The following is a 16934-nucleotide window of genomic DNA, read 5'->3' on the forward strand; positions in this document are numbered from 1 at the left end:
AGAGGGCCTCCTAGCGCCGGAGAAGTCCACCGGCTGCACGTTTTGACAGACTAAAAAAAATTTAGTTCCTTAGATATCCTTCTTTTGTTGAGAAAGACCGGCCATATAATCTACTGGAGTTTCAATCTCTTACAAAAAAGTCATGCCCCCTTTTTTGTAAATGAGAACATGACAGCTATCAACATTGTTTCCACGTGGTCAGTATTTTTCTGTGTAAAATACAAATCTACTTCACCAATGACAGCGAAGACAACAATAAAATGACAAAACTAAAAAGCAAATAAGAAGATTTAGACATGAAGGGAAGGAAAAGTTGTTGTTGAGCTTCAACGAGGGGAAGGAGGGCGGGGAGTGCGGGTGGAAGAAAGTACAGAAAAGTTAAATCTACATCCAATTTATCACAGAATACAAGGAACGTGAGTAAAAAGTAACCATGAATGGTGGACTGAAAATGCGTAAAATTTTGAAGTTGGTCAGTTTGTGTGCCTAAAACACGGAAAAAGCTCACTTATCCATAATAGCCAACCACCACTAGATATTACTCATTAATACAAGTAGAAATATTCATATGAAGGAACTTACCAAACGAGCAATGAAATGTGAGAATATTTACTTACGGTTGGATTGCACAAGAAATTCTTATAAATAACATTCCCCTCCTTTAATAATGCCCACGGAAGGACTGAAATAAAGAAAAGAGAGCTATATTTCATTGTTCCGGTGATGATCAATTAGAAGGCGGCTCAATCGCCTCAATCCATTAAAAGTTTATGCCGGGTTAATTAGCAATTCTTCGAACTCTTGGATTACTTTCATTTCGAACAGAAAAAAAGCCAGTAAAATAAATGCTTTGCTTACCATCTTCTCATCCTCATCCGAGTAGCCAACGTCCCCTTCTTGCTCCTCCCAATAGAGCTCATTTGAAGGCACCGCACGCCTCTGTTGTGCTCGGTACTCTTGGCGCTGGTGTGGATAATTTTGTGGCTGATATAGTTGTTGGTACCTCGAGCCACCACCATCACCAGCACGCATGTGCGTTGAAGGGGAAATCATCTGGCGCCGGTGAATCGGCGGCAGTTTGTGGGGGCCTTGACCTGCAGGCTGGTAGCCGCCCTGATAATAGCCAGTCATTTGAGGTGCCTCTTCATCGTACTCAGCTTGAAAAGTGAGAACACATGACCTTAAAACTGGCTAAATAACACTATTTAGCAAGAGGGACTTCAGTGTTAATCGCATTAGACAAATAAGTAATTTTGGTGATTTCAAAACCACTCCTACCTCAAAGTGATGATCAGTATAACTTTGGACCTACATGATTCAATGATCCTTTCGAGGATACTTCATATGCTAGGAGGTGTTAAAATTTCCAGTGGTAAGAAGAGTACTCACATGAGTTCAAGTACTCGTCCCCCTCCTCCTCTTCTTCTTCGTCAACTTCCTCTTCTGCAAGGTCTTCCACATCCATTACCTCCTCTTCCTCCTCCTCATCCACTTCTTCCTCCTCATCTCCTCGCATTTCACTCCTTTTCTCCTCCCACCTTCCATCGTATTCACTCCTACCAAGCTGCCTCTGCCATCTTGATGGCACCCTTTCTTGAATCGACGCCGGTTCTCTAGCCTCCGAAGCATCTTCTGACAGTGGTGAGAGAAGACTAACCCGATCCTCCGGTGCTGGAGAGCGCGCTTTCTCAGTCGCAGGAACCGACGTAGTGCTCACCTGACCACTGATACCGAGTACACGTTCGGCTTTGGCGGTGTTGCCAATGGCTGGATGGCTGGCACGCCAGTAGGCTTCCAGATACTCCGCGAGATGTTCACAAGCGTCTTGAAGTTGATTCTCCTCCAGAATGACATCAAATTGGTCCTAAAGGGTTAGATTGCCTTAAATCGTGTCGATCAGGAAAAAAAGGGACTAAGGGTGGTATGCATAGCCAAAGCAGATAGGTGCTCAAGTGTGTCAGCATATGCCAAACAGCTAGCACGGTTAAAAGTCGAATTAGTGTCAACTTGGGGCATAAAATTGTCACCAGCGTACATTTTCTTGAGATTAGCAATAATGTGGAGGAACACTGCGTACCCCACAAGGGAGAAGAAGGGGTGGTAATTAAGAGAGTCACGAGTTCCAAAGGGTGTGACAATCCCCAACTCTGCCGATTTACACGTCCGCCTTCGAATATTACCAAGGGGAAATGAGAAGCGTAGAAACAACTACTTGGGAGGGGTAGATTAAAACTGTCACAATGACGAAGACAGGAAGATTGTCAAGCCCTCCGACGGAACATATTTTAGACTAACGAATCTAGGTATGCTGAAAGTTCATCCCATTTACGCCAACTCCAAAAAGCATGTCGTTTCCATTGTCCTCTTCGTATGCCACATCAACTTGGACTTTTCAAATAGTAGTTACTGAAGAAAACTCCAAATTTGTTTGGAAATTCGACAAAACTACGATACAGCAGGGAACTCAAGAATTAGGCTTCATCTAGCATTCAGAAGTTGAAGATGGGTATCAAACTCGGAATCAAAATAACCCTAACTTCCTTCGAAAAGCCTCTGTTCCTATTCAAAAAGAACTGGAAAATCAACAACTTCTAAAACGGTGCTTCCTTTTTGAAATCCGCTCATTAGAAACACTTTTCCACTTATGCAAAATTACTGCTGAGAGAAGCGCTAAAAGGCACGCCCATACAATCAACAGCACGAAGGCTCTACTCTTTCCCAAGGGAAGAGGCACACAATTTTAACTTATCCAAGGATCAGCAGCTACAAAAAATGTGTCACCAAAGCCAATTTTGGCAGCACTGATCACTGAAATGCACTTGTGGAGGAACAATAACGCGACAAATGAGGTAAATACTACATTTCAATATTAGTTATTAATCAAATTTAACCAATCCAATACTAGTCAGTAAATGGATCAGATATAAGGAACCAAAGGAAAAAATTACAACAGCAGAATTTGCCAGTCGAAGATACAATTGACTACTATTTCCTAAATTAATAAAGTATGGAGAAGATCATCCAGCGAATAACAGAAATAGTGGGCTGCGTCGAGCCACGAACCAATCACATTTAACCTACTCTGCCTTAGCCAATAGCAAAGGGGTTGGGTCGACCAACCAACAGCTAGAAACCAGGCACACTTACATTGGTACATTGGAGCAGTTTTTCCGCCGCGACCATTTGGACATTCATGTTACGGGATTGCGATTTACCGCGGGTCTTGATGAGGCGTTGGAGAACCTTGGTGGAGGAGACTTTCACGTAGACATTCACTGGTGCCAACGACGTCTTCGCCAATTGACTGGGATGATTGATGGTGTCGCAGTCGAGCACCACCAATTGTTGCGTGCGTGCCAAATCAAAAATGCGCTCAATTTCCTGCTGCACCTCTACAAGTGGAGGGAAGTGATTAAGTTAAAGGAAGGATTCAGGTCAACTTGGGAGTCTGAAACACAAAAAGAGCATGCTGATGTGGAGGTACTGTAAAGGAGGGAACTGACTCCAAACTTGACTCACCAAATGATTGATTCCGTGTTGATGCCTTATCCATGATGGCTCGCCGAGTTGGGTTGTTGAGAAGTGAGCGTTTAGCCAAAGAGATGTCAGCAGTGACCCGTGTTATGATTATTCTACGTAAAACGGGAAAGTAATCTAGACTGGAACGCTCGTTCACCTAAACTCAACAAATAAAGCCTGAAAATGGCTAAATGGAACTTTTCTGTTGATACACTTATCAGGTAAAAAGAGGACGATTTGGTGAGACCATTTACGCAACTCGCAACAATGATGTGCGGCTTGAAGGGCGGGGAGGCTTGTAGGACTATCTGTGTGGTCTGTCAGTCACAACTTCTATTGCGGTGTTCTCCATCATCTTTTGATTTGCCCCTTTGAACCCTCCCATAATTACATGTAGATTAGAACCGATAGCCGTGACTCAATTCTGTCTGCCTAACAAGTGCAGTTCAGCTCATCTTTACAGCTACCGAAGCCTCTCGTCTAATTTATGCGATAGTCGAACGTATAGCTTAACTTTGAAACACAGGGGGAGAGAAAAGGTATCGGTATCTCGTTTTTCGAAACAAAAGGAAATATTAATTACCCTTTAGCATTGCCTATTTTTAGCGGATATAGGAAGAATTGCATACAAGAAAGCAGAGACGTCGTATATAATATGACGCAGATAGCGAACATGCTAAAGTTGACTACAATAGTTGCAGTGGTACCAAATATCCCAAATTTATGGTGTAAAAGGTAAGCAACTAACCTGCCCTCAAATCGATGCTTCAGGAAGTCAAACAACGCCTTTTGCATCATATCTGTCACTTCGTAGCCTTTCAAAGAGGGTCCGATGAGTACAACCGGACGCATTGTAGGGACCACTTCGTAGGGCGGAATATTGTCAGTCTGCAAAGGGAAGATAAAATGTGTTGGTTGCATTTTACCATAGAATTTAGAGCCAGAGAGAGAGGAAATGCAGTAGGAAGTACACCTTCTTGAAAAAGGCCTTTCTACCAGCCTTGGAATTGCTGACACTTTTGGCGCGTGAGGTCTGCTCATTCTCATCCCCACGACCTTCGCCATCAGTGTCACCTGCGGAAAAAAGGCAAAATCAGTAAGACATTTGAGGACAGGAACAAACTACGTACCATTAAAATTTTCTCGACAAAAAGGTTTTAACTAAAAAAACGATTCAAACGTTTGGCTAAATAGGAAAAATTTGTTGATTTAAACAGATTTTAGGTTATAAAGGTGTAAGACAACATTTTCTGATTTGGTTTGCATTCAATTAGGAAAAAAGCAAACATATTTAGGAGTGAGGATGACAAGGAAATACCTGGGGGTGTTGAAGCTCTGGAAGCAGAAGTGCGTGGAAGTGAGGAGGAGTCAAAAGTCCCTTTGCTAAAATAAAAGCAAAAAAATAAAGGGAATGGATCACACAATCGTCCAAAAAGAGAAAGGAAATGCGTTCAAACCTGAGAGATTTGGAGGGTCGTGTTCGAGTTCGGAGGTATTCCAGCTTTGCCGGGGAGGGGATAAATCCCACATCTGAATTCTCCTTCACCAATCGACCTATCCACCACTCGTTGTTAAATTTCTCTTTGATGTGGAGGAAGTCTTTAAGCTAAAAAAAAGCCGAAATTGCATCTGTAAGCACGTGAAAAAGATTGCTATAGTCTTTTATCTGTAAGTGACGATAGGCTTTGAAAATTTCAAAATCAGTAGGAAAGTTGATAAAGTGGTAAAGAATGTCACCTGAAAGCTGACGACATGTCCAGGTAACGGACAATCAACACATGCAGAACCATCGAAGCTGACATTCGTTCGGACAGCAAATACAACGGATGAGACCTACAGTCAGCAGACCGCAATAGTGAACGACATTTTGTAAAATTGTAATCGAAAAAAATGACAGTTTGAAGACCTAAGCTTACTCTAGCCTTTTCCAATTGCTCTTTAGCCAAGCGTTCCAACTCCAGTCGTTCAGTTTCAGCATCAAGAGATTTACTTCCATCGTCATCGTCATCTTCACCATCAAAACTTAACTGAGACGAGGGGACTGACCGTTCCGATTCCTTAAAATATTAAATTGAAAGATTTTCAAGAAGTGTATGAGATGGCATTGAGGAAATGCATTGATTGCATTAAGAAGGGAATAATGAGCTTGGAAAAAGTACCTGTCGTTCAAAGCTGGTACTTTTACTAGAATATATGCTATCGGATCGCACACCAATCATTAAAATCCACCTATAAAAAGAAATATTAATAAGAGTAATTGGCAATAATTGTCATGCAATTCCACAGTCATGTAAGTCAGAAAAAAACATACATAAAGGAAAATAGACAACAGTTATTTGTGTCATAAGAAAAAGAGCATTAACGAGATGAGCGAAACTACAAGGAGTCATTACACATATCACGAATTTGTGAAATTGGGGCAGAAAATGACCAAACAAAGAAATGCAAGAGCAAAATCATTGTACAAAAACAAATGTTGACGCGTTCATGTGCAGAATTGCAAAGTTTAAACAAACAATCCCCAGCACTGTAAGAAAAGCAAACAGCGCATAATGACCGAAATTAGGTTGGCCAATCAAGGTCGAGATACGGGACTTCAAACTCTGCACGTGACCTTCCACAAAATGACGTTATTTGAATAACTAAAAGACCTAAAAAGGAGAAAAATTTTGAAAAATAGACAAAAGTATCTAAAAAAGGGTTATTTACTTGTTTAAAACGCGTTAGATTAAGTGCTTGAAACGCCAGTTTGTCAAAAGTGTAAATCCTAATTTATGATGTCCCTTTAGCACACTCGGAAAGTTACATATAGCTAGGGGAGATCACTACACGTAGTCCCTTTTTCCTTCAAAAAAATTGCCCTGGTCATTTGTAGGATTTGAATCTTATTGCAAGCCAATCGTTAGCAAATTGTTTACTACCTCCTGGATTTACTAAATTGATCACTTTATTTTTTACGAGTATTTTTACTACCTAAAATGCTAATCGTGTCTGTCCGACAAAATTACAGCCTAAATTTTACCACTCAGGTTCTTAAACCATTGACATTTTTGTGATACCCGCACTTTAATCATAATTATTTGGCTAAAATGGTAGCAGTGTAACGTAGGGTAGCCCGAATGCACGCTTTTAAATAGCGAATGCGAGGATATACCTAGTCTTATATTGAGACGAAGGAAAGTGAGCTTTAGGTTTGTCGATAAAATGGTTTCTTGACACTTCCCTAAAGTCGAACTTGAAAGAAGTAGGATGGGAAATCTCACGCTGCTAAATGGTAAAAATGCTGAGCGTATATTAGCACCGTCTAAATATCACACCACAGACCGGGCTCACAATATCCGGAGACAAGGGTATCTGCATTATTCACCTTACAGTAAAGCAATAGCCTAAGCAACTGTTATGCGATAGTTTTTTATTTCTTCTTTTTGATGATGAGCCACTTCAGATCTGGCTATTGTATCACATCGGGTGAGCTGGCTTTTGAGCCATGATGGAGCCTAAATGCCTCCTGTATGCCAAATGCATATTTTTTGATCCAGTATTATATCTTCATTCGTCTTTAGGGAAGTCTGGATGCGCTGCGTAACTACATCGTATCTATTATTACAAGGGAATGGCAAGTTCTATTCACAAAAATTGATAATTGATAATTGATAATTCTTCGGCGATTCTAGTATTAAGCTGTGTTTACGCATCATTAATCCAAATTTGCTCTCTTAAATTTGGCCGCATTTTACTAACTGGTATGTCTTCCAGGCTAAGTAAATTTTCGATATTTTTTACATTTAGTATGCAATAAATACATTTCCATAAAAGGCTAGTCAAAAAATATGATTTTATGTTTCGCAAATCCCACTCCACTCGAGTGTCGACGGTTATGCCGATTCAGAGAAAATAAGCTCCTCCATTGTGGTGCATTCCTGTACAAAATGCCAACTCATCACTGCACCTTTTCTGCTGCCCTGTCTTTGCCCCGCATATAAGAAACCGTCATAATTTATCCAAAAAAATAAGAAGAGAAATTCAGTTTTGTCTTTTTTGGATTCAAGATGCCATTCGCTCGTCGGCTCCAAAGTCATACAAAGTATTGTTTTGAGCAGCTGTGTCAAAACACCCCATGTGTTTAAACAGGCATTGTGATTTGGTTTTTAAGTGGGATTTAGGTAGTTTATCAAACAGGGGGAAAAATAGTAAAAACCATACAGTGCTCTTTATAAATCCGCTAGATAGTCGAAATTCGCCTTACTACTACAGAAACGCAGCTTGATTTACTTTTCACCTGGATTACCACCTCATGTGATTAAATACTTTACGAAAGTCGCATGCACCCGCATCTATGGTAAGGCAGCAGAGATAGTCAGTCATGTGGTCGCCTTTGGTTATTCGAAGTCTAAAATTATTTAGACTAACTAATAATCTGGGTTTTTTGGTCCACATGAACTTAACAGTGGCTCCATAATGGCGAATTTTGTACTGTTGTAGTTCTACTTGTTACCCAATCACCTGTTTTTAATACAGAGATTTACACCATAGATTACCTGACACTGATGTTGATGAGGGACTTCCTCAAACATTCGGAACTGTCGAGTGCTAATCATCACTACTATTATTACATACGCTGACCAAAGTCAATAACTACAGTTTTTAATGAATACTTCACAGCCGCAGCCTTGTTTGTTGCAAGAGTTTCAGAACCCGCGTGTGAGGTGGTTAAATAACCCAAGAACTACACTTGAGGGTATGACATTTGCGTGAAACGACACAGCAAGGTGTGTTACTTTGAAGTTTCCTGCCAAGTAATCTGCTCATACGCACACAGACAAACACGCACGTCTGCAAACAGGTGGGTGCGTGTTCAAACTCAACAGATTCACAACTAATGGGAGGCCTCGATTTGCGTGTGCGCGTTCAAATGCGCGCACACGCACAAATGCAGGCGCTTCCGGTGCAACAGATTCACTCCAGTCTTGATACACCTGCAAACAGTTAAGCAAGTCCTGGGCTCCCTCATTCTTCTTCTTCTGCTCTCAACATGCCTGTGAAGATTGTAAGTTTGAAATCTTTTATCTACCTTGTCCACTGCATTCTGATTGGCTAATAATATCAAACCGGGTCAATATGCCGACGCCAACTAGCCTAGGTATGCACACCGCTGAGTTCATTGTGATTGAATTCTGAAGTAGGTAGTATGTAGTTAAAGCGGTAACCTTGCTATTTTTTGCCACGGTGAACATACCTTTCAGTTTTTTGATGTGCTTCTTAGTTTTTTTTTCCGAACCTCCGTGGTTCTAAATAATATTTGCGACAAAGTAAGGCTTTCGTGCAGTTTTGAAGTCACACTGCAAAACCTAGCACTTTTATAATGTTGAATTTTTTAAAAGGGAGAATTTTTGGACTTACGCTAAGGCACATTGTCATTAACAACAAGTTTTAAATTGGGCATGAGAAAAAGAGTGAAAATGATATGAGTAATCATTGGCAGGTGTCACAGGTGGAGTAACTGTTATGGCTGAGTGACCAGATGATAACAATTTGCCAAGGCGTTACTTTCATGTAGGTTGCAATTCGCCGTGAGAAATGAAGTATTTTGAGGTGATTGTGGGAGTAGGGATATTTGGGATTCCCAGTTGGTTCTTGGCAAGAAAGCATTTCAACTATTTTAATCCGAAGGTAGAGTTCATAGCCTGTTTATTTTACCCGTTTGGAATTAGAAGTTTTTTTTTTCAACTAAGAGCCCTCACTATGGCACACATCACAATCGGAACCTCAATTAAGATGCAAATTGATGGTTAGAAGTTGTATGCGTGAGAAAGAAGCGGAAGATCCAAGAGAAGGTTACTCATTCTAATTATGTTGTGCTAGGTTTACGATCCTGATGACTCCGCGGGACGCGTTCCCAACAAGAATATCAAGCACAGGAGCCTTGTCAACGGCAAGGTTATCAATGTCAAAATGGGCACTCCTGACGACTACAGTAAGTCGAGGACTTCACTTTACGTATCCATACACCGTATTTTTCAATGAGAATCGTGCCTTTCCTAAATCTGAGAATGATTTTCCCTAAGAACTCCTTAGAAGATTGACTCATTTTACGTTTCTGTTCTTCAAATAACTAAAAGTAGAAAATCAGTTTGTTTGCCTTTTTTGCTCGCATAGGCGTTTTTGTGCGCTTTTCACGTCTTCAATTAAAACAAACTACGTCCAAGACGTTGTCTCTGGTATGCATGATCTGTGAACTGCTAAAGTGCTCCCCTGGTCTGCCAATCCTGCAAAAACCTTGGCGATGACCTCAATGTCAATGCAGTTATATTGCATTATTTTTGACTTCTGAGGTAAATCAAATGGATAGATCAGGTCTGCCTAAAGTGTTACTGGATGCACCCGTTCCCTTTCGTCGAGTCCATCATGCAAAAGTATACAAAAAGACGCTTAGGGCTTTCAAAGTACCAACTAGAAGAAGGGAACCAGGGCGATATAAGCGCTTGGTTAATTTGGACCTTTATGGAAAACTTAAAAATACGGAAAAGAGTGTTTTTGCCGTACCTCAAGGTAACGTGGAGGTGTTGTGTCAGGATTTGGTATGATAACGATAGGTTGTATATGTTGCATTCTTTGTTCCAATGGGATATCTAGTATATATAATCTATTTATTTTATTTTCTTCCTTCTAGAAAAGGTTCTACAAACCAAATCGAGTACCCAGCGACTTAGTGTCAATCCAGATGTGCCGAAGACCCTGACTCCCAAGGGTTACACTAAGGTTAGTCGCCCAATACTACTACCTAAGCGTATTTTAGCGTATGGCTAATCTTGCAACCTTTTATGCCTCCTTTCTGTGTTTTTAGATGCAATTGATGATGGGCATTGCGCAGAAGAAGTATGACAACATAGTGCGAAAATTGAAGGGTACAAATTCCCTCTGGGAGGACCCCGATTTCCCTTTGAATAGCGCTATTGGGAACATAGGAAATCTACCTCGACTTGAATGGAAACGACCCAAGGTAAAATGCCATACTAACAGACGATTAAAAAACTTGTCGTTGAGTTATAACAGGATGATTTGATTTCCCTGTCGTAGGAAATAAATCCACGTGCCGATTTCATTGTGGCTGGAGCTGATAGAGGAGATGTCGTTCAAGGTCAACTTGGTAAGCTTTAGTACTACTCCTTTGGGAAGTTTTTAACATTTTTTTTTCAAAAAATGAGCCATTGTTTCCTCAATGAACAAATGGAGAAATAAATATTTTACGTGGCCGTGAGAAACATGATTCTCGGTTGTGAAATCTTGATATGCGGTCGCGAGGTGGGTAGATGGAGGAAAACCCAGTCAAGACAAGTACAACATTACTTGTACCTAGTAGTTTCACACCTGGCAAGTAGGCAGAAGGCCTATTCTTAGAGTACAGGAGGGACAGAGAGGCTATAGGCGTGAAAAGGAGGCCATGGCACTGAGGTTATGAAAATGCATTATTAATTCATGTTACTCTTTTTCCTTTAAAGGCGATTGTTGGCTTCTGGCTGTAATCTCTTCAATGGCCGACATCACCGAACTCTTTAACCACATTGTGCCGAAGGGTCAGACGATCCAAGGCCCCGACTATGTGGGCGTCTTCAAGTTTCGTTTCTGGCGGTTCGGCCAGTGGGTGGAGGTGTTGGTAGATGACCGCCTGCCCGTTGTGGCTGGTACCAATGAAATGATCTTCATGCACTCCGATGAGTGCAACGAATTTTGGTCTCCACTGATGGAGAAGGCCTACGCCAAGTGCGTCGCTTTCACTGCTCTAAGCACTGCAGTCTAGGCGTTCCATCTCCTGTAAAGTAGATTCACGACCTCATTAAAATCGTCTACCAACATTAGAGATTCATTAAGGAGTTAAATTTTACCGAATATACACCTCAGACGGTTCCTTGGATAAATAGTTTTCACGATACTGCCATTAAAATTCATAGGGGAGAGAGGATTTGTCGATTCCTTGATTCAGAAAGATGTTTAAACACCACTTACCTTCTCAGACTAGGGGCCTCCTATGTCTGTTATTCCTTCCCAAAAAGTCAAACAAGCTGTTTACAACACACGATTTAATACACCCAGTCATTATAACGTGCGTCACATATATGTGACGATGTTGGTGCAAGTGTTAAATCAAGCGCCGAAACCAAATTCCTGCTTATAAACCCACCTCTAGACTGAACGGGTGCTATGCCAATCTCTCGGGCGGTACTCAAGGTGAAGCAATGGAGGATATGACTGGTGGTCTGGTAGAATCATTGGACTTGAAAAAGGTCCCTGGTCCGGAGTTTTACAGTGATGTGCACAAGTATCTTAAGCGGTGCTGTCTAATGGGCTGCTCCATTACCGTGAGTTACTTGCTGTTAATTTCCTTCATTGGGTTTCAGTTTTTGTTTCCTCATCGAAGACCTAATTCCATCGTACAGATTGGAAAACGCGAAAAAAGTTAAATCCCGGAAGACTGACTAAGCATGTGTAGTTGTCCTCGTCTCCACTTTTTCTTTGGCCATAAGAAGTCTTCCATCCACTAGACAGGAAGTATGGTTGCACGACGAATGTACTCTTGCTTTCTTAGCCTTCTTCCCTTGGATGAGCTACACAAAAGAGGAACTCATTTGAAAAGTAGCTCCTGGGGCTGGACTACTTTTGGGGGTAAAATCATTCCCCTCGCAGTAGACTCCCTCCTCCCGTGATACTGGGACATGGCATTTTTAGTCACCAACAGCGGGTTTGCATCCCGCTGCCACCAATGTGGAACCCCCAATCACCCCAAAGTACGTCGTAAGGCATGCTGCCTCAGGGAAAGGGGCTTTATTCTCAATAAACAGACGGTCTGAATGCATGGATACCAAATGGTCTGTGCAGCTGCAGCTTTATATTTACTTACTGTCTTCTTGACCGTCCGACATTTGTCTTTCAGTCCAAAGAGATTGAGGCCAAACTAAACAACGGTCTGATCGCTGGACATGCCTACAGTGTAAATGATTTGGAGGACGTAAGTGGTTGATTATCACTTCCTTTTTCCTTGAAAACCATGTGCGTGCATATATTTTTACCCTGTGTCAACTCTAGGTGACCTACAAGGGGTCAAAGGTTCACCTTTTACGAGTTCGTAATCCCTGGGGCAATAACTACGAGTGGAAGGGTGATTGGTCGGACAATGCACCCCAGTGGCGTGATGTGAGTGAAGCCGATAAAACACGTCTGCATCTTCGTTTCGCCGCAGATGGTGAATTCTGGTAGGCCATTGTCTTCTGGTGATTTCGCGACTGTTTTTTCTTTTATTCATAGAAGAGTTGCAGACACTAGGTTTTAAAATGGAGTTGAAACATCCACTTTTCAACACAATCTTCCTCCTCCCCTCCATTTCCACACGTTTCTCAGCGCTTCCACACTCAAAAAACGTGTCAGCTCGGCTTAGTCATATCAGAACAGCTTGCCTGCCTCAGTATCAAGTGAAATCTAACCTTCCGACCTCCTAAATGCTTAGAATAGATGTGTCATCATGAATTTCTGTGCGCTGGCTTGCTTTTCACCATAGTGATGGACGGAAATTCACTGCTCTCGGAACCGTTACTAGGATAGCGCTGTACTGCTGATGAACCGGGCATCTCATCAGCGTTATCGTACTCTGTTTTTAGGCCATCCAAAGGCATCCGCAAGAAACTTTACGTACCCGTCTGGCGTCTTGATTAGCAGTGTCTAGACTGGCAAACGGTGCTTGTATCAGGTGGTAGTATCAGGTCACACTTCCCGACCATCACCACAGTAACAAGGCATTTAGACGTGTAAAAGCCAATCTCTCTTCGATCTGAATGCCCCACTTACAAGCCTTAAAATTCGTGTTTTCATACTCCACTCACTTGAATTTCTTACCTGCTTTGAAGGATGTCCATGGATGACTTCATGAAGTGTTTCACCAAGCTGGAGGTCTGCCACTTGGGTCATGAGTCTCTTGAGGAAGGCATGACAGTGAAGGGGAAGAAACGTCTTGAAGAGACCTTCTTCAGCGGTGAATGGGTCAAGAACGTCAATGCGGGCGGCTGTGCCAATTTCCGAGGTTAGCGGCTTAACAACCACCTAACAAGTAATTTCTCACCATTTCTTTCGTGGTTTTCACAATTCGCGTCCTTGAACCCGCTAGACACCTACTGGACGAATCCGCAGTACAAGATTACGGTTACGGATCCAGATCCGACTGATGACCAGGATAAGTCTACTGTTGTTATCGGTTTGATGCAGAAGAACGTGAGGAAGAGGGGAGGTGGCAATTTCTTCACCATTGGCTTCTGTGTCTATAAGGTTAGCCATGTCACTAAAAGTATGCGTTTTTTTTTGAGCGTAATGCGGGGGCGTGGAGGATTAAGAAATGCCCTTCTTTTCTACCCTTTTGGGCAGATCCCATCAAACACGGAGGGTTTGCTAAAACGCGACTTCTTCAACACGAACCGACCAATTAGCATCTCGGAGTTCACCAACACCCGTGAAGTGGTTGTCAAATTGCGAGTGATGCCTGGTTGCTACCTCATTGTGCCAAGCACTTTTAACCCCAACCAGGAGGCCCAATTCATCATTCGTGTCTTCACTGAGACTATAATTAAGGAGTCGTAAGATTCGGGAACATTGAATACCTTCCGATTGTTTATCAGATGAACTTTGATTGTGCTACTGACAAATAGGAGTCTTAAATAAGTACTATGTAACCCTCCTATTTTCTTCATTTTAGCGAGTGTGATGACAAAAACAGCTTCAAGGGGTTATCTGAGGTTTGTTGTGCCCAGATTTTTTTTTCATCAAAATGAAAGTGCGATTTTGCTTTTGATCTACGTTCTAGGAGATGGTCAAAGCCATTAAGGAGGCTGAGAAAACAAAGGTGAGGCTAGGGGCAAACTATCAGTTAGTTGTGCCGGCTTTTATGCGACCGCCTCGAGTCAATGATGAGGAAATCCCGGAGTTTTTACTTTGTACTTTGCGAATTTTTAGAATGAAGACGACTTTGTGGACAGTCTTTTCAACTCGGCCAAGGATCCTGTCACAAATTCCATCAATGCCGAACAGTTGCGTGATATTTTGAATAAATCCACCATGAAGTGTAAGTGAAACTCCTCTCTGGCTACACTTTTCTGGCTAAAAGAAGATATTCATTTTGTTGCCCTGTTTTTCCCCCTACATAGCCTCTTGCACAGATCCCAACGGATTCCAATTGGAGGCTGTTCGTAGTATGCTCGCTTCCATGGATGTATCCTTTTGCTCATAGTTTTATTGTGCATATTTGGTCCCCAAACACGTCATATTTTGAGTCGGTGTTATCTAGCCCTAACTCCACGTCTGGTGTAGAACAACATGACAGGCAAAATGGAGTATGATGAGTTTAAGAGGCTCTGGGAGAATTGTCAGTGCTGGAGGGTGAGTTCGGTAGCTACTGTGATGTGTTTGAACTTAACTGAAGCACAAGAACGAAGTCATATTTGCGATTTATGCCTCAAGGATGTTTTCGCCCAACGCGACCGCGATGCCAGCAAAACTCTCAATGTCACCGAGCTGCGCGAGGCGCTTATGAGTGCTGGTAAGTAGTATATTCTCTGCTTTCAAAGGGCAGGAGCGGTAAGGAATTTCATGATAGTAGAAAGGCAGTGAGAACAAAAACCCTTGTACTTAATACCACCTCTGGCACTATAAGGAACAGAGGCAATTTTCCAGCATCCTCGTGAAAAACCACCAGCATTTTTGAGTTCTTTTGCTTTTTAACTTTGACCTCTGGCAGGGTGCATTCTGGTGGTTGGTGTGGGCGCCTTACTTGTTAGTTCGGGTCACCTTAAAACCGTAAACATTCTTTTTTGTTTCTGTATGTCTTCTTTTAACGATGTGAAATCCCAATTTATAAACGTCACAAATGTGTGCTACCTCGATTTTCTTACCCAAGTCCCGCCTCCCGTCACAAATGCGTGACACGTGGTCTTTATCACTTGGCTATGGTTTTTGGTTTGTACCAAATCGTATCGTAAACAGGCTATCCAGATAGACCAGATACGAGGCTTTCTTGACCTCCCTAGGCAAGGCCTGGCGTCACATAAAGACGTAAAGGTATTTACACCTTAAAAACGGCAAAATGCGTGCAGTGTTTTGTGAAGCCCGCTTGACAGAAGTGCGGTTGCAGAATGCCTGCTTTGATGCGATGTCACAACAGACAGTAGAAGAGTTTACTTGGTATCTGCGCCTGTGTTTGGTGCCATGAAGCCTTCGCCTCTTGACTTGTATGACAAGTATAGTTGTCTAAAAAGGTAGATACACTTGTGCCGCAGCTCTGTCAAAAATTCGATCACAGTATTTTTTTTTTTTGATGGATTGGACAAAGTATTTAAATACGCAATTTGTCCCCCTTAGAACAAAATGATGTGCTTTTCAAAATTCCTCCTTTCAGGTTTTCACCTCTCCGGTCTTGTCTTTACCGTGGTGGTTCAACGCTTCGTCACGCAGAAGTTGAATGCGGTGACGTTTGAGGACTGGCTTATCTGCTGTGTCCGTTTGAAAAACAGCTTTGAGACTATGAAGGCGCAGTTCAAGACCAATGACGGCAACCTCATGTTCACCGAAGATGATGTAAGTGCTCTCCTCCTCCTCAAAAGACGCTTTTGCCTACTTTTGCAAGCTTAAACAGATAACCACCAATTTTTCCTAATTTTATTTAATTTAGTTCCTTCGGTTGACAATAAACCAGTAATCGCAGGTCGCAGGCAGAAAGCCGGAACTGGACTGAACACGAATGCAGCTTGCGTTTCACTTTAACTGTCTCCCCTTCACCTCTTCCTCCTATACATTTCCATTTTACTTTATTATTTGGAATTCAATCTACTTTTTTCATAAGCATCAATTTTGAAAGATAAAGTACAATAAAGAGAAGAAGTCTGTTGCAAGACGACGCACTTAGCGCTTCTGCATGGAGCGGTAAGTGGGTCTGGATGAAGGTGAGTCAGGGCTGTCTTGCGTGGGAACGCGTACTCGAGTTGGGTTGTTGGTGCGTGAGGTGGCGCCGCTGTGCAACTTCTTGGGGCAACGCTCTCGTGGTTTGGCATGTGAAAAATATGAAAGTGTGACAATTGGTGTGGGGGCGGCTCGCGTTATGCCGACAGTGTGAGGTAGGAGAGGGCGCATGAACACAGTCGGGGATTCACGGGGACTATGATTTTAGCGCTAGCCGTTTCGATAATTGTGTGTTCGTATTTCTTAAAAAAAAGTGGGAGTGTCACTTTCCATGGTTTTTAGGGAACACAGTGAAGGAGAATAAGGTGATGATTACGGCAGGACACGAATAAAAAAGCAGAAGGATGTAAGCCAAGAATTGATTTATATTCAAAATGTTCTATTTCGACCACGTACAAAATAGGAGCGAATTACAAGGAAGGGTG

General features: G+C 42.2%; 2 protein-coding genes across 2 annotated transcripts; one reads left to right on the top strand and one right to left on the bottom strand. All coding sequences in view use genetic code 11, as the record gives it.

The window, feature by feature from the left end:
• Positions 1 to 661: 661 nt before the first annotated feature.
• Positions 662 to 8117, bottom strand: EGR_04487 (Voltage-dependent L-type calcium channel subunit beta-2; the record flags this gene model as incomplete). Its single annotated transcript, XM_024493736.1, has 12 exons — positions 662 to 682; positions 859 to 1157; positions 1390 to 1864; positions 3148 to 3392; positions 3520 to 3632; positions 4268 to 4407; positions 4493 to 4593; positions 4838 to 4902; positions 4977 to 5125; positions 5257 to 5352; positions 5436 to 5576; positions 8058 to 8117. 12 exons carry the CDS (start codon positions 8115 to 8117, stop codon positions 662 to 664), a joined length of 1905 nt encoding a protein of 634 aa, XP_024351850.1.
• A 434-nt stretch (positions 8118 to 8551) lies between these two features.
• Positions 8552 to 16285, top strand: EGR_04488 (Calpain; the record flags this gene model as incomplete). The annotated part of the gene is made up of 15 exons (XM_024493737.1): positions 8552 to 8566; positions 9382 to 9493; positions 10190 to 10278; positions 10597 to 10666; positions 11019 to 11280; positions 11705 to 11876; positions 12449 to 12523; positions 12601 to 12767; positions 13416 to 13588; positions 13721 to 14135; positions 14255 to 14294; positions 14512 to 14620; positions 14879 to 15094; positions 15950 to 16128; positions 16256 to 16285. 15 exons carry the CDS (start codon positions 8552 to 8554, stop codon positions 16283 to 16285), a joined length of 2124 nt encoding a protein of 707 aa, XP_024351851.1.
• Positions 16286 to 16934: the final 649 nt, after the last annotated feature.

The sequence above is a fragment of the Echinococcus granulosus genome, assembly GCF_000524195.1.
Source record: "Echinococcus granulosus chromosome Unknown EG_S00028, whole genome shotgun sequence".
NCBI classification, from domain to species: domain Eukaryota; kingdom Metazoa; phylum Platyhelminthes; class Cestoda; order Cyclophyllidea; family Taeniidae; genus Echinococcus; species Echinococcus granulosus.